This window comes from Telmatherina bonti (genome assembly GCF_933228915.1).
Source record: "Telmatherina bonti genome assembly, chromosome: 21".
Lineage (NCBI taxonomy): Eukaryota > Metazoa > Chordata > Actinopteri > Atheriniformes > Telmatherinidae > Telmatherina > Telmatherina bonti.
Window position 1 is genome coordinate 17588987 of NC_136630.1, and position 21987 is coordinate 17610973.

General features: G+C 38.5%; 2 protein-coding genes across 2 annotated transcripts in view; both read left to right on the forward strand.

The window, feature by feature from the left end:
• The window catches only part of pax10 (paired box 10), a gene marked incomplete at both ends in the record, with an annotated part of 6507 nt that extends 164 nt beyond the window's left edge, over positions 1-6343 (forward strand). Inside the window, 6 exons of the mRNA XM_079260353.1 lie at positions 173-367; positions 2008-2090; positions 2230-2386; positions 2745-2818; positions 5973-6105; positions 6243-6343. Coding sequence (XP_079116479.1) covers positions 173-367; positions 2008-2090; positions 2230-2386; positions 2745-2818; positions 5973-6105; positions 6243-6343 — 743 coding nt within the window. The remainder of the gene's footprint in view (positions 1-172; positions 368-2007; positions 2091-2229; positions 2387-2744; positions 2819-5972; positions 6106-6242) is intronic.
• A 5193-nt stretch (positions 6344-11536) lies between these two features.
• Positions 11537-21153, forward strand: mmp25b (matrix metallopeptidase 25b; the record flags this gene model as incomplete). Its single annotated transcript, XM_079260566.1, has 12 exons — positions 11537-11605; positions 11708-11799; positions 13328-13460; positions 13592-13736; positions 14049-14353; positions 14516-14695; positions 18047-18131; positions 18356-18438; positions 18620-18772; positions 19171-19464; positions 20064-20290; positions 21079-21153. Exons 2-12 carry the CDS (start codon positions 11716-11718, stop codon positions 21151-21153), a joined length of 1764 nt encoding a protein of 587 aa, XP_079116692.1. The 5' UTR covers positions 11537-11605; positions 11708-11715.
• Positions 21154-21987: the final 834 nt, after the last annotated feature.

Here is a 21987-nt window from a genome sequence, read left to right on the forward strand (position 1 = left end):
AAAAAGGCTAAGAAATGTAAAGTAGCCTGACACTTGTGGCTGTCTCACCGACACTTTTGTGGTGAAAAGCACAAAACTTATATTTATATATATTATATTCTGTAACGTGCTGCTTGGTTGTTGGAATTTTCTCAACACATATGCATCTTTTTGTCACATTTCTTTCTGCCAGTGTCTGAAGGCTGTCTACTGGACACAGAGGGCAGCATGGGGGGTGAGGCAGGGGGAGGAGGTTCGGGCAGGGGGGGAGGAGTCCCCGTAGAGCGGGACGAGGGTGAGGAGTCTCAGCTGAGGTTGCAGCTCAAGAGGAAGCTGCAGAGGAACAGGACCAGCTTCACACAGGAGCAGATCGAAGCTCTGGAGAAAGGTCAGACCATGCAAGCACGCACAGCTCTCTCTTTTGCTTTTCAGCCAATCACTGCCCTCCATGGACGCAAGCCAGACAGCAGTGTGTCATGACGCAGCTTGTCCTGCTGCTTTTTTCACCCCCTGACAACACCTTTGTTATCAGATCATAGTCTTTACACATTGTTAATGGCTTTGTGTTAAACTGGAAACAATCAGGCTACGACTCAAAATCAGGCTGTGCATAATTTTGGCAGGACGGGATCTTTATCGGTGCCTGCAGGGGGAAATTTATTGCCACGATCGCTTCCAAACACAGATTATCCACAATCTTAACTCTGAAAAATATTCCTGATGTGCTCCAAAAAGCCTCTGGCTAAATGCACAGCAGAGTTTTGATAATGCATCGTTATTGTGGGTTGCATTATGCAGTGGGATCTGGCTCTTGTAGCCTCGTATCCACTGGGAGGGATCAGAGAGCCACCCTTGACTGGATGTGGCTGCAGAAGGCCCTTGAGCTAAATAAGAACGCAGTGTCCACTGTGCAGCCAAGTGGAAACATATCACTGTGGTCACTCCGTGCAAATGACATTAATGAGGTACACTGACCTCAGTGCACAGCCAAGGCACAATAACAATCATGTGTTGACACAGATGCCAATTATAAATAAACCAATTATAACAATTTGTAAGACAGAGTTAATTTAGAGATTCATTGTTTTTCTTTTTGTTAACCATGTGTCACAGTGGAACCTTAAAACATAGTTATTGACTGTAATAACAATCTGTGATAGTTTCGTATGAGACAAACATAAACATGAATAATGCTTCATTGTTAGATGTTGCATATTCCAAATTTGTCCAGTAATAAAATGATACTTTTGGTTGGGATTTTTAACTTAACCATTGCAGACGTTGACTGTTTTTATTGTATCAGAAAGACTCTGAATCCTGAGAGTTCATGAGGATGACTCACGCTGTCACTTACTGGATGGGGCGCATTCACGTTTCAACATGTCAACAGCAAAAATGTCAGCAGTTTGTCAACTTTAAATTAACTGCCATGATGAGAAATGATTATCTGAAACAGAAAGTCTTGTTGACATGAACTCCCTACAACTCAGCCAACGCCAAGATAAAATGTTCATCCATCATGTCATGTGATCAGGCGAAAATTATACTTTTACTTAGAGACACAAAAGCACAATTAGATTAAAATAAATTATATGAGAGGCTGTGAGGAGTCTGCTGCTGTTTGGTTTTCACCAACCCTCTTTGAAATAAAGTGCTTAGGCAGCTTCTCAACTTGCATCTTTTCATTTGAAATTTCTGCGTGTTCCATGATGATAAATAATTTATACAAAGTGCAACAGATAAATATTTCAAATAGGGTTGTAAGGATACAGCTCAGCTTCCTGGACTTATATGTTCCACAAAAAGATAATTAGTAATACTGATATTAAGTAGTTATTATCCAATATGCATCCTAATATCTCATTGAAATCATATCTATAGATCAATTTCTTATTTATTCTATGTAGTGAGTTAGAAATATGTGAGCACATGCAGGAAGAGCTGTTGGACAATATGCTGTCTAGTAAACCTGTCATGCTTAATCAAGAATTACATTGTGTGTTTGACGTTCTGTAATGTCTTCCACAGAGTTTGAAAGGACACATTACCCAGATGTTTTTGCGCGGGAAAGGTTGGCAAATAAGATTGATTTACCTGAAGCCAGGATACAGGTAAAAAAAAATTCAACCATCTAATCACACTGGATTTGTGTAACTGATATGTAACTTGTAATAAAAACGTCAAGAGCTTGCAGTTTAAATGACAATATTATGAAATGATAAGCAGATGTGACAGGCCTCTGACTGACAGGTGTGGTTCTCGAACCGAAGAGCTAAGTGGAGGAGGGAGGAGAAGCTGCGCAACCAAAGGAGGTCAGGTGGTGTGACTTCCTGTTCGCAGAGCCAAGCCCCTCTGAGCACTTCCTTCAACACATCTGTCTATCATCAGCAACATGGCAGCAGTTCAGGTAAACATAGCCACTACAGGGTGCTCCGTGAGTCATAATCGCCACCCTTTATCACAGTATATATGCTTATTAGCTTGTTCGAGCAGCACATTGGTGATACTAGAAGCAAGAGTTTACATTTGCTCTCCATGATTTATACATTTGGTGACAGGAATTTTTTAGTAGTTTATAATTACAAACCTCGGAGTGGGTCTGCTTGACATTTGCAGCCAGGCAAACCATTAGAGTTCCTCCATTAGAGTGCATCTATATTAAACATTTCCACCTCGAGATGCTCTCAACACATTTGTGTGTGTGTGTGTGTGTGTGGGTGAGTGGGTGCTCACTGTCTGGCTGCTCTGTGTGTGTCTCTCTCCAGGGTCCATGTTGAGTCAGGCTGAGTCGTCCCTGCCCAGCTACAGCTCGCTGTCTGTGTTCTCATCTGGAGTCCAGGTTGGACATTCATCATTCATCATTCATCATCACCTTCCAAACTATATCAAAGCAAGTCATCACCACAGAGCTTGTAGTCTTACTGATAAAACTCTAATAGTATTGCATCATTTATTCTTACTGTTACCACGGCTATCAGTGCAACTATCGCTATAGTTGAATTACTACTACAATCTATTATTCATTATACTTAATGTTGCTATCACAATAATTATCATTTTAATAGTATCTAAAGTAAAGCTCACTGTCACAAGTATGTTAGTATCAGCATGTCACATTTAATGACCTTTTTAATGAGTGAGTCATGGTGAAGAATCCTTGTAAGGTCGCGACATTTTATCAAAATTTAGTATGGAAGCCTAAAAGCATAATAATATCTGAACTGTGACATCACTCTGACAACAGCAGGGGTGACTTAGGCTCTGCTCAAAAACACGTTGAAGTCCACAGGGAATACATCATAAAACCATTTCTCTTTCCATTTATTCGGTCTTGCAAAAAGCATTTACTGAGAAACACAAAGAAAAGAATGAGAAATTGAAACCCAGTTGTTTAAGAAATAAAAAACAAAACATTAAAAAAATGTGTTCATTCCTCAAAAATATCTAAATTATTTTGATGATAGACCTAACTGATTTAGGTGTTTTTCTTTGATGGAATATAAATTAGACCGCTGACTGTTAAACCTTCAGCTTTGTAAATTTGTCCATTTTAACACACACACACACTGAAACCGTCTTCTTCAAACTGATGGATTTGACGGTTATTTGAGCAAGAATACAAAGATTCAGTTTTCCTAACGGTTTTAACAAATGCCTTGAGAAATGTCAGTAAAATTATTGCAAAATGCACATTCATTCATTATCCTAACCGCTTCATCCAGTGTTTCTCAGTTTCGGTCCTCAGGCCCCCTTGCCCTGCATGTTTTATGGGTAACCTTACTTTAACACACTTGAATAAAATAACAGTTTAACAGTTAACGTTAACAGTCTGCAAAGAACTTGATGAGGAAGTTCAATAATCTGACTCGGGTGGTTTGGAGGACGATCATGTCTGCAGGGCAGGGGGGCTGGAGGACCGGAATTGAGAAACACTGGCTTAATCCGAGGAAGGGTCGCAGGGAAGCTGGAGCCTATCCCAGCAGTCTTTGGGCAAAAGGCAGGGTACACCCTTTAGTCTGTGTGGCCAGTCCATCGCAGGGCCACACAGAGACAAACAACCGCTCACACACACTCCAATGGGCAATTTAGAATAACCAATTAACCTAACATGCATGTCTTTGGATGGTGGGAGGAAGCCAGAGTACCAGGAGAGAACCCACGCAAACACAGGAGAACATGCAGAACCGCTGTCACAAGCTCACCTCACCTCAGCTGAGGATCAAACCAGCGACCTTCTTGCTGTGCCAACCACTATGCCACCATGCAGCCCTAAAATACACATTTAAACTATAATAAAACCTCACAATGTCACATTGCAGTGAGGATGTTAGAGCAGTGGGATGGCAACTCTGGTCCTCGAGTGCCACAGTCCGGCAAATGTTAGGAGTTTCTCTGCTGCAACGCACCTGGCACACATGAGACCTAATTAGTTTGATGTGAAGCTCTGCACAAGTCTGCTAGTTAGCCATTTATTTTAATCAGGTGTGTTGCAGCAGGGAAACTGCTAACATTTGCAGGACTGCAGCACTCGAGAACCAGAATTGCCTACCCCTGTGTTAGAGCCTTGCATAGTTGCATTTTCAGGTTATTTATAGATATTGCTTGTTCTCATGGCTCTTTCTTTATCAGTCAATATTTTAGCGTTAATAAAATTCACTGTAATATAAATCTGGATCTTCTGTGAAACTGTCTTTGTTTGTTGTGCAGGTTTTTCCCACTGGGAAGAAGTTCATATCAGCTGTATATCAACACGATATACAATTAATGCTTAAACTCTGGGTCCTCAGAATAAAATGAGTTCTTTCTAACATTTCTCAGGATCAAAAAGATAATGGGAGTTTACCATTTCTATTAGTCTAATTGCATCGAATAAATTTATTTTTGTTTGATTTTCTCATGGTTCTACATACAGTTGTGCTCATATTCATTCATGCCCTTTCATTAAAGAAGGGGAAAAAAAGCTGCCTGTAAAATAAGCTGAAATTGACTAAAGTGATTTATTCAATTTCAGTCAAAATTTTATGAAAATCTTTACATTATTTTTTAATTCTGGTTCAATAGATTTTTTTTTTTTTATTTTAAAGGCAAACAAACAATATAATTTATTACATATGAAGTCACTAACATTTTGCTAAACAATCCTTTAATGTTTCCGGTACATTCAGCTGTTTTCTGTTCCTCTCAGTCAGACTTCTGCACCTGTTGACAGGTATTTTGTCCCACTGTTCAACAGAAAAGTGCTTTAATTTGTCCAGGACCATTTTGCTTTTTTTTTTTTTGCTTTTTTTTTAAATCTTCAACTCAATTAAATGAAAAGAAAAACAGTGTCTTATTTTACCAAATGATATTTTTGCAAATTTTTTGTTATTGTTCCTTTTTTAAGTCTTCAGTTGGAAATTCAGCTTTTTCTTTAATGAAAGGGAATGAATACATACGAGCACAACTGTATATCTAAAATATGCATGCAACTCTGCTTTTTGTGCTCATTGTCATACATGAGTATTATAAAAGAGTAATACAGAAGTACACAGACTTTTATATGATTTCCTATTATTTAACATGACATTTTATTCTGTAGAAACTCCATATATGTTGGATTTGTTGCAGTTACAGATTTTGTGTTGTACACTAGCACCTCCATATGGTTAAACAGCATCATTGCTGCAATTCGCCTTGTTTCCCTATCATGGTCCTGAAGTACCGCTGCCTTGCATCTTTTAGAGGTCTTCCCACTCCAACACACCTGATTCAGATTAATGATCTTCTTCATCAAGTTCTTTGCAGCCTGTGAATGAGCCGTTCATTTAATTAATATGTGGAAAATTAGGTTTACCTCTAAAACATGCAGTTGTACTTGAGGACTAGGATTGGGAAATACTAGAATACACACACACACACAAATATGGCTACATTTTTTTAATGTTACACAATAATGTGATAATGCTTTGTATCAGTCATAATCATTATGTCTCCACTTCTGTGTCTGCTCTCAGTCAATTCCTCCCCAGTCGGCCTCCTCCTACTCCTGCATGTTACCTCCATCCCCTTCTGCACCACGCAGTTTTGACTCATCGGCGTACTCCTCCCCCCACCTGCAGTCCCCTCCCTCAGCCAACTCCAATACAGGTAGGTGATCATTTCAACAGATTTGGACTCATTTAGGATCTGTCTGTCTGTCTGTCTGTTATCAGATTAAAGAAAGATGAGATGAGACTAAGCCCAGAACTGATTCCCTTTTTTTCTTCTCCTTCTCCTCCATGCAGGGCTCATATCACCTGGGGTTTCAGTGCCAGTCCAGGTCCCAGGAACTGAGCCACAGAGCATGAGTCAGAACCTGGGTCAATACTGGGCTAGATTACAGTGAGCTCCAGACAGTCTCTGACTAATAGAAGAAAAAAAGGGGTATGGGGGGGGGGGGGGGGGGGGGGGGGGGGGGGTAGTGGGAGTGAGGGTGCATTAAAAAAAAAGTGTCATAAAAATAATATTTGGACACAGGTATTAAGGAAGCACGGGGTTGAACTATAAGGAAGCCTCGTTGGGTTGCAGACCCTGAAATGCATTAAATGTTTACAATTTCAACCAGGAGCAGCTTTGGTTGCACTTGGCGGTATTCTGGTCATGCTGGTATTGTCTTAGTATTATCAGCTCACTCATCTTTTTAGCTACTTCACTGATGCTAATGCTGATATCTAAACTGGGTATAGGATTAAAATAAATTCAGGAGAAGATACTATTTAAGTCGGGGTGTTTTGTCTTTCGGGATGCTGAAAGTGAGCTTTTAAAGAGTTCAATTGTTTAAATCTGTTTTTGTCACATTTATCGTTTTTTATTTAATTTAAATTAATTTATAAAAACAAAATTATGAGACAAGACTTCTTATGAATCTGTGTGTCATGAGGTGAAAAGCTCCAAAAAGTCAGTAATGCGACTTTTATGTTTAACATTTCGTCATGCAGGTTGTAAGTACGTAAAGCTATAAAGGATTCAGGAAGTTCATAAAACGTAGCTCTTAACTTTGAGATAGGTGTTTCTTTTGAAGCTTTCCAGACTGAACGTCACACTTTCACTCACACATGCAGAGGAAACGGGTTCAAACCATTTTTCTGCTACACACTAAAAAAGGCAGTTCAGAAGTACTAAGTAAATTCCAGCAGAGATCAGGTGTATTGTGAAGTGTAACCACAGTTTCTTGTTACTTGAGCAGCTCAGTGATATTGTGATAACTAGCTTGTTCCCTAAGCTGTGTGAGGCTACTGTGAAGATTTTCGACTCGCTTATGGCAATCACTTGTACTAAAACTTTAAAAACGTACCATAAAAAGTGTAAATCCTGTCTATCCTGCCAGCACTGAAGCCGCATATTTTTGTACAGACATCTGTTGTATGATGAAGATATCTGTGGATTTTTGTCAGATGTTATTAGAGGGAAGAATGTAGCACACTGTGGACTCCGATCAAAGCACAAGTTGAATTTGTCAAAACGAAGTTGTGGCCATGACAGCTTTGATTCCTTACAACGATCACAACTTAGCTAATCATAAAAAAAATACGTTAATCAGATCTAACATTTACATATGTGGCAGATTTTTTAAATAACTACAACAGGCTGTTTATTTCCTCTATACTTTAAATACATGTAGACATATGTTTTACCCAGCCAATCCAAAAAGAGAAAAATAAACTAACACAGAAAAGCAGAAGCAGCTCAGTAACAGGTTGAGCAGTGATACATAATGGGAGATTTCTTTTCCTTATTTGTAATGTTTTATTTGTGCATCACTAATGAAACTTTTCTGTCAGTGACAATCAAGCATCCTTGCACACCAAATATAAACCACCAAATGCAAGCACTCTCAAGACTGACAATCAAAGATGAAGGAGGAGTTTCAAAGGAATAAACTGTGAAATTACTGCAACACTGTCCAAACAACAGCATTGACTTTAACTGTGCATGACCAAAAGATGGCGCTATTGACAATCAACTACTTGCAGAAATGAATCAAATGTACAGCTGCTGTTTTTTGCAGAGTGTTAAGCTCTGTTCACTTTCCTCTGACTATTGGTTCTGTTGATGCATCTCATATGAAATGTCTTTTAGCTCTTATTTAACTGTCTTTTCACTTGTTCACATCGGTCATTTGTGTTGATTTTGTTGTTGTCTCGTGTTGTGTTAGTACTGTATAGATACCAAGAGTCAACCCTTTTGTGAAGGCCTTGGATCCCTTTAATGAAAATAAAAATGGTGTGTTATGAATTTAGTTATAAGATCTGTGGTTTTTTGGGGTTTTTTTTTTTTTTTGTTTGTTTGTTTTTAGAAAGAAAAGACAGCAATGTTTAGCTGAGATGAAAGAATTTAGTCAAAGTTACTTGAATAGAATATGATGTGTTTTTATTTCAGTTTATATTTATATACAATATGATCTTTATAAATTATTGCATGTGATGCCTCCTAACCTTTCATACCTTGAGGTCCCCCAGTTGGGGGGTGTTTAGTGTAGCTTATACCAAACTGGGACAAGGTGGCAAACTGGAGATCTCACTTGAACTGTCTGCACTAAAGCTGTTTAATTTTATCCTGCTTCACTATATCATAGTTGGCCTTTGAAGAGATAATATTCACATATTGTAACTATGATTTAATACAGGTTTAGAGCTGCATTGTTTCAATTCATATTCATTCTAACAGTGTTTGGGTTTTGAGGCAAGTCTGAAACTTTGTCAGAAGTGACCGTATAAGTGGCATCTTTTATTTCTTCTTTCCAAATAATACACTGATACACATGTTAACAAATTTCACTCCAAATATTTTCAAATAGATCTTGTGTGCAGAGATATAGTTATTTCAATACAGGTATAGAGGTCACCTTTAAAATACGTGCAATTCTTAAAGGATTAAAAGATTATCGTCATTAAACCTGGTACAAAATGTTTTGATGAATAAAGGTGATTTAATCAATATTTCTAAAGTATTTCAGGGTAATATAGTGGGGGTTTTTTTTCATTTTTGGTTTTTCTGTAACAGCAAAGGTTTGCACTCAAAGTACTCAAGCAAATAATTTACCAAACACTGTTCACAAGCTAAAACTCAACATACGACACAACCCTGTTGCCTTTTCCAGGAATCTGGATCCTTCATAGGATTTCCCTGACCTTCCATTTTACCTGCAGGATCTATATTCCCCATAAAATAGCCCTTAATCTCTCAAGCATCTCAGGTTTAATATTTACATGACTGCAGAAATAGGTGTTTTGGTCTAAAAACACAACATTTAAATTCAGGTGTTTAATGCAAGGATACCACAATGAATGGAAGAGAGCAGATTATGACAATAAAGCAAGGAAATTAAAGCAACAAAATGTTCCCATCTGAGCTTTTCTTAAGAATTATTTTTCTAAAAATATGAATTAGATTTAGTACAGCTAAAGCTGCCTTATATATTTTACTAAGCTTTAAAGTTCCATGTGGGCAAAACCTGAGTAAAGTGCCATTGCTGTCTAGACCCCAGGTTTTTGACTGAAAAGTGTCTGAAGTGATGAATTTGAAGAAAAATCAGATGTCTTATTTTAGAGTTTATCAGTAAAACCTTGCTAAAAGAAATTAAACCAGACTTTTTTTTTAGTTTCACATAAATCTGCTCGTAACAAAATGCCACCGTACAGTTAAGGTAATGATTTTCTACTGTGTTTCAGCAGGTTTCTTTTGACAGAACTAGGCAAAAACCAATCACACAGATGTACGATGAAGAACAGAGATTAGACTGTCACAGGACTGTTACAGGACATCATGAAGACCTATAGTTGTGCATGTCCGGCTTAAAGCAAATCACACAATCTGCAAGCCTGATGTCTGCATGCATGTTGTTGACTCAGTTTCCCAGAGTTCACTGTGCAGATTTGTTGGACACACCTTCAAAAGGGTACCAGCATGACTGGATTATGCAGTACATCAGCACTAAGCAGTCAAAAGACCATTTATTTTCCACAGGGCAGCGACATGAACTGGACATGACTGAAAATGGCCTGCCATTAGCAGGGCTACAATTTGTGCTAATGGCATGACTCACAAGGACCCTGGAGGATGAACAGAAATTAATGATGGGATGAGAGGAAGAGGGGGAGGGAGGTGGAAAGACAATACCAGTGATGGTTTGCAGTATAAAAATGCACACCAGCAAAACATAATGGGACTCAGATGCCAGAGCACTCCAACTTAATGCAGCTTCGTTAGTCATCCCTGAATGTTTTGTTTTTCTTTTTTTCTTTTTTTTCTTTTTTTGAGCAACACAAAGTAATTTAGTTCTTGTTGAAAATTAGTAGGCATTTCAAGAGTAGGTTTTTTTTTTTTGTTTGTTTGTTTGTTTGTTTTTTTTTTTAATCTAGTTGCTGTGAATATTTTAAACTATGAGTTTTGGAAATTCCACCTTCACAAGTGCAGTTTCTTTATGGTCCTGAGTGATGCTGTAGCATTATAACAAGGTAAAGACAGGATGTCACAGTGAAACTAGCCTTTGGCATTTTGAGTATAAAATGGCATCCTTTAATCTATCCTACACTAATTGTCATACTTAGGGTTTGAATTCCTGAGCTAAGGCCAAAACCTGGTTTCCCAAGCACCTCACAAAACCAGTTTTGTGGGAACATCGTGACCGCAGCCTTTCACCTTTGACCTTGATTAAGATCTAATAATTTCTACATGGAATTTGGGATTGAAGCTTCTTCCAAGAATTCCTGAGGCATCATTCATGAGAATGAGATAGATGTAAGCAGTTTAGAGAAACAATAGGGCACTGTGAGTTTAAGCGAATGGTCTAAGATGTCATCCTTTAAAATATAACTGTATAATACTAACGATAATAATCATCATAATATAGAACTATACAAACAAACCCTCACATAGAGGTATGTTTGTGGTTTAACCACCAAGGTTTTCATAATGACTTTGAAATCAAACGTTAAAATTTCTAAATAAGTTTTCAACCTTATATGTTGAGATAGAATTCATGAAATGAAATGAATCCATATTAAAAGAGTACTCTATAAAAAGAGAAAGAAAAATATTACACTTACACTCAACACTGTCCTTGTGTTCTTACGTTTTGCAGTAGACATTGTGAGTTTAATTTAAGATTTTGCAAATCAGTAAATGTTAGATTCCAATTTTTTTATGGTATAAAATTGATCTTAGAACACTTTCTATTTTAATAATTGTTGAATTAATTCTCTTGTGGAGCTATAAAAGATTTTACATTAACATTCAGTGTTTGCTAATTGATGACTGCTAACTTCATAGGGACAATCCGTTTAATAATGGAGCTGAAAGCACAGTTGTGTATGAATAAAAACTAAATTTAAATAAATAAATTTAAAAAAACCATCCGCCACCGGGTTGCTTCTTCTTCTCTAGATGATTTCACACTTGCAGTAAGACGTTTTTGTTCCGTGCAAGTTGCACAAAACTTCATACAGCACGGCATGTTTGAAACAAAAACAAGAAGACGAAAGAGTAAGAAGAGGAAAAAAGAAAACCACAAACCGGGCGAGTGCAGTGCTGAGTGTGAACAGACTGAGTCTATTGATCAGCCCAGCCTAGTCTCAGGAGACAGCGGAGCTTCACAGGAGAAACAACGGTGAGCTTTGTGTCGGGGCTTTAGACTTTAAGATGATGCCATCCTGTAAAAAAAAATCTTCAGAGAAATAGAAATGTTGGTAAATAAGTGCTTTACTTGCAGTGACTGGGATGGAGTTTGTTCTTCTCTTGTGGATTATATGGAACTTAACGGGAAGCGCATCACCAGTGCCAAACCAGTACAGCAAAGCCGTGGTGAGTGGGAATTTATCAACACTTAAAATATATATTATGTTCCAAATACCTAAATGTAACATACAAATGTATTAAAGTAAGAAAAATATAATATTTTCGAATATGAGTGAGAAGAAGTAAAGCTTATCGCATCCCACCCTTTTCCATAAAATGGATAACACTTTAAATACTTAACAAATATAAGATTAAATTAAATAAATCAGCATTTGCATGTTTGTATGGCTGTGTAAACTCATGCATTGCGGCCAGATAAAGTTTGACCAGCATCCCATTCATTCATTATTCTACATATCCAGATTTCCTGTTGCCTCTGAAGGGTTAAGGAGGATGTAGCTACATCACTTCATTGATAAGGATTTTTTGAGTGCGAGCCAATAAAGCTTTTACTTCCTAATATGTTCATTAATATGTCTTATGCATCCACTGAAAATGTTATGAGGAAAAGGTACGTTGCAAGAGCAAGGATGTGTTAGTTTGTGCCAGACACACACGGGTTGAATCTTGCAGAGGCGGCATATGGTGAAGCAGGACTGTTGGACACAAGGCAGTTTCTACATGACTCCTGAGGTTCATAAGACCCAGTTTGTTTAGCATGAATGCTATTTTTATGACTTCCTTCAGGGGAAAACTGCCTTTTGCCTCATGTGACAATAGAAAATCAATTTTCGTTTCCTGATTATGATTGACAAATACAAGCCAGTGCAATCTGGAAATCCGAGAGCTTTATCTGTTTAACTTCACTCGCGTTGTTCCTCAAACTTTGTGTCCATGTAGCTTCACATTTCTGAGCATCAGTGTGTCTTTTATGTGAAAAAGAAGTTTCCCTTCTGCCATGGGGATTTTATGTCTCATAGGATGTAATGAAAATGAACGTTTCTGTGCTTATCCCCAACTTGAAATTACATGTAATATGATTGTATTTTATATTGAATAGACTACTGGGGATAGTAAGATGCATGCACATATCACAGCACACAATATCTGTTGTGTGTAAAAACCACAAAAACACAGTTGAGCCAACACGTTTTACTTTTGATCATAGCAAGAGGGTTTGAAAATGGGTGGAGACTGAAAAAGTTCAAGTTTCGGAATAAGTGTGAAGAATCAGATTTTTTTTTTTTATTATTTCCTCCTGCACCAAAACTGCTTTGGCCTACCTTCCTCAGCTCAGTTATTCAATACTTCTAGCGCTTTATGCAACTGACAACAAAGGTTGTGATTTTGTAATCCTGACAGGAAACAGACTTTAGACAAGCTGCCTTTTGAGGGAAGGGCTGGGTCAGGTTGGGTCGGGTTCATAGTCATAAGCAGAACAACATTAACCTTTGTGGCATCAAACTGAGTCTCTAAGTTGTTGGTTTTCTGAGATTTTGGGCTTGTTAAAGATTCCACAACCATGAAGTAATGCACTAGAAAAAAGAAAAGAAAAAAAAGAAATAAGGCTTCCTTTTTTTTGTCCCCTGTCTCATGTTGTAATTGTTTCTTGGACATTGCTTCATTTCTTCTGCTTTCCTTGTTTTCTGTCCAGGACTTCCTGAGCAGATATGGCTATCTTCCTCCTCCTGACCCCCGTACCAGCAAACTGCAAACCAAAGAGGGCATTGAGAATGCCATTCGTGTCATGCAGAGATTCGGCGGGGTCCCGGAAACTGGGTTGCTCGGTAACGACCTTATAATATGCACATCATGTGTATATTACATTCCCATGTCTGCTGTTACATGAGGACTGTTACTTCCTTGTAATCCGCTCTTCAGTTTCAACATACATGTGCATAATCAACTTCTCCTACAGACAGTGAAACGGTAAAACTCATGTCCACACCACGATGCTCTCTCCCCGATATTGTTGGAGGGGAGGACATGAGAAGGAAGAGGAGGCGCAGGAAAAGATATGCCCTGTCAGGCCTTAAGTGGCATAAGACAGACCTCACATGGAGGTATGTTTCCTGTCATGCTATTGTGGCTTCATTACTACCTTACTGCATATGAATCATTGCCGTTGGGTTTTTCCGTCATGCTTGCTTATCAAACAAACAGATACTAATGTGCGAGAAACACTGTTGATTATGTCAGGATTAAATAATCCCACTGAGGAAAGAATTTTTTTAAATTAAATATTAATCATTTTAAAATTCTCTAAATAAAAATATCCCCAAGATGAAACCCCCCCCCCCCAAAAAACAGTTTCTTAATAAACACAACGGTAGCTGGTTTATGATGAAATTTTGGATTTGTTGTGATATCTGCAGCGTCCAGAGTTACCCAATGCCATCCACGTCACCTGGCCTCTCTAAGAATTTGGTGGACACCCTTCTGGCTCTCGCCTTTAAAGCATGGAGTGACGCGGCCCCCTTGAGTTTCCATCAGCTGCCACATGACAACAGGGACACCACTGCTGGAGGGGACATCAGAGTGTCTTTTGCCCGCTTGCTCCATGATGATGGGTACCCTTTTGACGGGCAGGGTGGCACCCTTGCTCATGCCTTCTTTCCTGGCAAGGATGAGGTGGCCGGTGACACACACTTTGATGATCATGAAATCTGGAGTTATGGAGGTAGATGGATGAGTCTAAATGAACTTTTCTAACATACAGAACATGTTTAAACGTAGAAACATCACCTAATTAAGTGGGAGAAGATTCCCTGGCATGTTTTGTTTTGTTTTGTTTTTTTTTTACAGATTTGATCCAAATTGTAAAAAAGTCTTACTTTCACAGGTGACGGCAGCAGCACAGACTTGTTCACAGTAGCAGTGCACGAGTTCGGCCATGCATTGGGCCTGTCTCACTCTTCATCTAATCCGTCCATCATGCGACCGTATTATCAGGGATCTGTGGGAGACGCCACCACGTTCAAATTAGCCCTGGATGACACACTGGCCATCCAACAGCTTTACGGTCAGTCACGGTCAATTGTTTATTGTGTTTTTTCCCTCTTCTCTCTCTGTTTTTCTGGTAAGAAATCTTCTCATGAATTAACATTTTAAGTCCCAGGAAATAACTATTTTAATGTGAATTTACGAAGCCTTACAGTAAAATACTGGTTTAAATGCAGACTTTTAAAAAGACAAGGGATGGAAAACTTAAAGGTATGTTTATAACTTAGAAAGAGCAACGAGAAAAACAGCAGCAACCCATCATAATACAAATTCAAAAGGGAAAACCAAATGAAGGAAACAGGTGGGTAAGTAAGGTGGAAAAACTGCAACAGGTAGAGCAGATGGACCAGTCCCAGGGTCTGCATTCAAGCCTAAAAGCTAAAATTCAAAGACTGAACTAATGTCAGCACTGCAGTATGTCATTTTGAGTGCATGGGAGCTAAAAGGAGCAGAACATGGTATCATTACAACTCACCTCCATTTCTCATCTAATCTGCTTTTATTTAGAAAGAGAAACCACTTCCCAAGCATGTAACAACATTCAGCATTTGCTACAAAAACACTCTGTATTTAACCTTATTAAACAAACGTATTTTTACTCCATAACTTGGTCCACAGCTAAAAAAGCAGCCCTTTCAAATAAAGTTTTAAAAAATATCCAAAATTACAGTATTTTCATGAACCCATAAAGTGAAGGACTGCAGTTAATCCTTGCATTTGTCAGGATGGCGCTTGATTTACTCCTAATTGATGTTTATACATGACACTGATCATTTCCACGCTCAATTGGGGCAATTTAGAAAAATTTGGTCAAAATTGTTGTGTTAGTTTGCCAAATCTTATTTTGGAAATGTTTTTGAAACAATGTGACGGTACTGGATTTACTACTACATTTTCTGCATGTCAAAGTGTTAACAAATGTGAAATTTAGAGATGATCTATACATAAACACCAATGTTTTCGAAGCATTTGCTGAAAAATGTGGGAAAACTAACCTTTTAATCTATAACCATGCTACTAGGTTGCTATGGTATTGGAAAGATGTGATATTTTAATGTTTTAAAGTGTTTCGGTATGGTTCAGTACTGCATAGCACTAAAAGATTCAGTGGCGGGATATGTAGTACCTAGGAGGGCGGCTGCTCATTCAGAACCAGTCATGACTGCAAGCTGGGTCAGAACATAAATCCGTTATTAGCATGAAGTATTGATAACGACCTTATCTATTTAATAATTCATTTGAAGTCATTCCAATTCATTTCAGAACCATCGGTGCTGTTTTAGTCCATGCTGGCCACCTTGGCCAGACATCTCTTTCTCTTCCTCAAGGCTCTTGCCCTGCTTCTCTCCCCCTCCCCTCATTAAGATCCTGGTGGTCTCCTCTGCAGCCAGCCTTCCAATGTCTTTACATGTGTTGCAAAACACCCTAATTAAGTTCAGCAGGAGAGTAAGTAGTGGTGTTCTGTGTTACGTTTTGCCATTTTAATGACATGGAACCGCTCGGAAAATAAACTGCTTATGCCTTTACAACTGGAGATTTCATTGTGTATGTGCGTCTTCTTCTGAAACACAGCGGTTGCTATGGAGATCAGGGCATTTGATTTAATGCACTGGGACATTTTCCACAACTGGTCCACAGAGGTCAAGAGATTAAAATGAAAAGAAATAGTTTAACATATTGTCAAGTTGTTTTTAATTCCTGTCGTCTCTATAGATCTACAGGCAGCCTACAGGAAAATATTGAAATGTTTTTATTTGTTTGGGTTTTGACCATGCTATTTTAAAATGCACAGAGTGACAGACAAGGATTTAGATCTACTTTCACCCCTGATGTGGATTGAACGTGACTGGCTGAATATTCGCCAGGCCAAAAATTCCATTTCAAATGTTTGTATTTCTACACCCGTTCAGATCAGAGCTTTGCTTTTAAAAATCCCTTTAAAGTTACAGATATAAATCTCACACAATAATCACTTGTTTTTCCTTTTCTTCATCTATTACTAATATTTATCTCTTATCAAAAAATCAATTGAAAATGTCAATGGTGCTCTCAGATTAAGTCAATTATTGGTCACACAAAATTTGCTTTGTTAAAAGGGAACACCTTAGGGGTGAATCAGGAATTAATGGATAATTAACCAGTATTTACTGGTGACCACCGCATACTAATGCATAATTAACCAGTTTTTACTATTGACCACCAGGCACTAATGGGTAATTAACTAGTATATACTGGTGACCACCAGGCACTAATGGGTAATTAACTAGTATATACTGGTGACCACCAGGCACTAATGGGTAATTAACTAGTATATACTGGTGACCACCAGGCACTAATGGGTAATTAACTAGTATATACTGGTGACCACCAGGCACTAATAGGTAATTAACCAGTATATACTGGTGACCACCAGGCACTAATAGGTAATTAACCAGTATATACTGGTGACCACCAGGCACTAATGGGTAATTAACTAGTATATACTGGTGACCACCAGGCACTAATGGGTAATTAACTAGTATATACTGGTGACCACCAGGCACTAATGGGTAATTAACTAGTATATACTGGTGACCACCAGGCACTAATGGGTAATTAACTAGTATATACTGGTGACCACCAGGCACTAATAGGTAATTAACCAGTATATACTGGTGACCACCAGGCACTAATAGGTAATTAACCAGTATATACTGGTGACCACCAGGCACTAATGGGTAATTAACTAGTATATACTGGTGACCACCAGGCACTAATGGGTAATTAACCAGTATATACTGGTAGCCACCAGGCACTTATGGGTAATTAACCAGTATTTACTGGTGACTACCAGGCACTAAAGGGTAATTAACCAGTATTTACTGGTGACCACCAGGCTTCTTAGTGAACAGCTGGTCTTTCTTGGTCACCAGTAAGTACTGCTTAATTGTCTATTAGTCCCTGACTCATTCCTTCTTTGTTTCCCTGATTACTAAGCAGTTGTTCCTGCCATGTTCCTCTTTTTTTTTGTCTGGTAACTAATTAGTAGTTCCCTAATAAGCCTGGCCTGTGTGGTCACCAGTGAGTACTGGTTATACCCATAAGTTCCCGATTCACATCTGTGTTCCCTAGTATTGAAGCAAATTTTGTGTCCAGTATTGTGATATGTTGCCCAGTTATCTTTAGCGGAGCATGTAAGGCTGCACTAAGAGGGATGTTTACTGAAAAATTTCCACTGGGGTCTTAAAAAGAAAAGAAAAGAAAAGTAAACATGTACATGCTGTCTGTCACTCCACTGCAAAGAATGTGGTTTGTCCCAAGTTTTTCTTAAGCTGTCATCAGCTTTCAGTTCCCCCTTGGCATCATGCTGTTTGTGGTTATTGTTATACAGGCTTAAGAGATGCTGGGCGACCGGGTGGCGTTAATCCTGACATCCCACGTCTTCCAAGTCCACCACCCCCAAGACCAACACAGTCGTGAGTTAACCCAAGGAAACTATTCTACACCTCTATACAGACAAGAGGCACTGACCAGCTGCTTCCACTCATGGTCTTATAATTAATAGTTTTGAGAGCACTCTGAAGGAGACTCACAGTGGTCATGTTGGGTCTTCTTACGCCCTCTAGTGATTTCTTTATCTAACTACATCCAATAAAAATACTCTAGTTTGATCAGGTTTAAAAAACTCTTTCTGTCCCAGTTCTGATCCTTCATTCCATGAGCGGTGTCAAGGAGGCTTTGATGCAATAGCAAATATTCGGGGAGAGGTCTTTTTCTTTAGAGGTAATAAAACATCCAGGACACACAAACACACACACACACACACACACACAGAAAAAAACTTAAGGAAGAAAAAGTGTAAAAATTCCTGCAAAATCTAAACTATTTATTCTTGGAGATCCACTTTATCGGCTGTGTTGTTTCTGAGTAAATTCTTCATGCTGGTGTCTCTTTTCTTGGAAAGGTGCACAGTTCTGGAGAACAAAGCGAGATGGGTCGTTGGTGTCTTTGAGACCGGCACAGATCAAAAATTTCTGGATTGGCCTTCCACCAGAAACAAATAAAATCGATGCGGTTTATGAGAGAAAGAGTGACAGCAGGATCATCTTCTTCATTGGTAAGAAAGAAAATGTTACGCTCAGGTACCTGTGAATCAGTGCAGAAGGTTCGAATAGATTTTGGAGCTATTTTGAGTGTCTGCTGTGATTAATCTGAGGAAGGATTAATGGGTAGAATAATCACTGTAGAAGACATATTTGGTTTTAACGATAATCACAAATGCAATTTTAGACTTTAAAAAAACAAGTGATGAAACTTTTCTTTAACTCTGATTGTATTCTCGTTTCAACATCATCGTTGCTTTCATATTGTGGCTGATTTCCTTAATATATTCGTCTTAATTAAAAAATAAAACAAAAAAAAATCTGCAAAACTAAACAAAAGTACCATCGTTCAACAAACTTCCTAAACCAGAGAATCATTTCAACTCAGTAATATTGTCTTTCATCTCTCCAGGTTCTGAGTACTGGGTCTTCAAAGACACAGTGGCCATGAGTGGGTATCCCCGGCCCCTCTCTGATTGGGGTATGAAGACAAAAAGTGGGGCGCTGGTGGACAGGGTGGAGGCAGCCTTCATTTGGGCCCACAACGGCAAGACCTACCTGTTCAGCGGGGGTCAGTTTTGGAGGTTCGATGAGAGCCGCAAGCGAGAGCAAGTGACCACGCAGCCAGAACAAGGCTACCCACGGGACAACGGTGTCTGGGAAGGAATGCCCACCCATATGGACGACATTATCAGCTGGGGAGAAGGTAGCGTTGTATTAGATAAATAAATGTGCTGTGAATGACACGAGCTGTAGATAAACAAGGCTGGACAGACCAGGTGAGATTCTTCAGCTGGCACACCTGATAGTGGAAGCTAAAAATCAAGATAAGAGTAATGAGTGTCACACACGTAACCAAGGCGTTTCCAAGCAAAACAAACTAAATGAAAGACTTGGCCAAACTATTTAATTTTGTAGGTAGAAAATGTATCAGAAAACGTATAGAAACAGAAAAAAAGAGTTTAACTTTGTTTCCGTTCTGCTTAATTTGACTCGTTATGTACACGCTACTCCTTAGTAAACTCCTGATGGTGGTTTGTTAATGAAACTCTACCGATGAGGCAAAAAATACAATTCAAACATCTATAAAAATCTCTGGTCAATTCATATAAAACACACTCTATTCAACCTATTCTGAATAAGAATGCAGATTTTCCTATACAATGTTTAGGCTTTATGTGTACCAACAAGTCAAAAATGCATCTCAAAGGGTTTATTCCCCATAAATACACAGAAATTATTCAAGTATCAGGTATAAATTAATATTCTGATTTTAAATGTGCCAAATGTGCTGATTTTCTTTAGGAGATGCATATTTCTTCAAGGACAGCTTCTACTGGATCATGAGTGGAGGACTGACCCAAGACGATGTCACTCCTAAATCCACCGCAGTAGACTGGCTCAGATGTCCAACACCTCGTTTGAACCCCACCCTACCAATTCCTCAAAACCCAAAGAAATGCAGCTGTGACTTAAGCGGATCGTCTCAGTCGCTGAAGAGCAACTGGATCCTCTTGATCGCTGTTATGTTGGTAATCAGTGAAGCAATACAAAGTCTGAATTTTGGGTTTCCCTGAACTTGTCCTTTGACACGAGATTAAAGATGTGCGGCTGGTTTTTGTGCAACTCCCTACATCCCAATGGAGAGTAATAAAGACTCTACATAATTTCCTCACACAACATTACAGCTCACATGTTTGGGTTAATATTAAAAGTATGTGTAGAATGATATAATCGCAGACTGTTTTCCTGGAATTATTTTGTCTCATTCGCATTTTGTCAATTCATTGAATTGGTTCCACTTTACACTATGCTATAGAATTTCCCATGTTCCAATTTCTAGATGGAATGTTGCATTACATCAAGCCAAGGATAAAAGGAAACATAACACCACAATGCAGCCAATGGGATACTCCCTCTTCTTAATAAGCTTTTATACAACCAAATGACAAACACACAGGCAACACAAAGATGCTATGAGTCATTTTTCTTTATGTCAGTGTCACACACATATTTGTGCATGTTTACGGTATCTGCATATTTTAAAGTACCTTAAGACATATGATTTGTTAAAAAAAAAAAAAAAAAAAGCCATGCTATGAACACAAAGGACCTGCTGTTTATTGTTGCTTTGTTTTTGTTTTTAGATTTTGGAGCATGACAGTTGGATTTTATGAAGAAAAATTCATTTAAATGAATTGAATACTTTATTAAACCTTGATGAGATTATTCATTGTAAATTCTGTTGGTGGTTATCTGTTAACTATTATCATGAACTTTAGAGATATCGAATTGGCAGAGTTGTCTTGTGACCATCCAGGAGCACCTGCAGGCAGAAGATGCTTGCATTTCGGGCACAAAATGGCTCAGTGACAGCTTTGTTGGCAACCCCTGAACCGCAGTGACATGGCACACTTATCTGAGATAGTAAATGCGGGTGTTACAGTAGCAAAAATTTAGGAATGAATGCTGTTTAACCTGAGTAGCTAACAGTAGCTTGTTATTTCTGGCTATTGTGTCACATTGTTTGAAGTGAATTTCATCGAACAAAACACCGTCTCCGGGGAGCTTGCTGATTTCAAATGGTAAATCTGATAAGCTCTAGAGAATAAATGGACTCACATGATAGCCTCTTTAATGCTTTTTTTTCCCAGAAAAAATTGTCCACACCTGCTGTTTCTGTGATGTAATCGTCTGTCCCCTGGGAGGGGTGCAACCTGACAACAGATGGAGACTGGAGACAAGTTAGGTTTACTTCAAAAGACTTCATTTTTCTCACAATACTCCAATAATACACAGAGTTAACCATTATTCAACACTTTTGTCACTCAGTTACGCTGTTTATCAAAACCAGTTTAAGTTTTGAATGGCAGAGATCACTTGCCAAGGTTAAAACCAGTGTGATGAAAAACCAGATTCTCACTTCCAGCTGCAGGAAAGCAGGCTTGAAGGGAAATGTGCACAGATTTGTTTGCGTAAAGTAATGGTTTTGTGAACACAAGATCAAACGCTGCCATTAGTCAAGCATTACAATGGGATTTAGGTCGACGCGTCACTTTTTTTTTTTTCCCTCTTCTTCCACATCATGTAATGTCACAAAACCCATGATTTTCCTTTAGCAACTTATAGTAAAAACAAGAATGTGAAAATGTGATGGATAAATCTTTTAATGAGCTCAGGAGGTCAGTTTTACAATACAAGTTATGCATCACAATGTCAGACACAAATG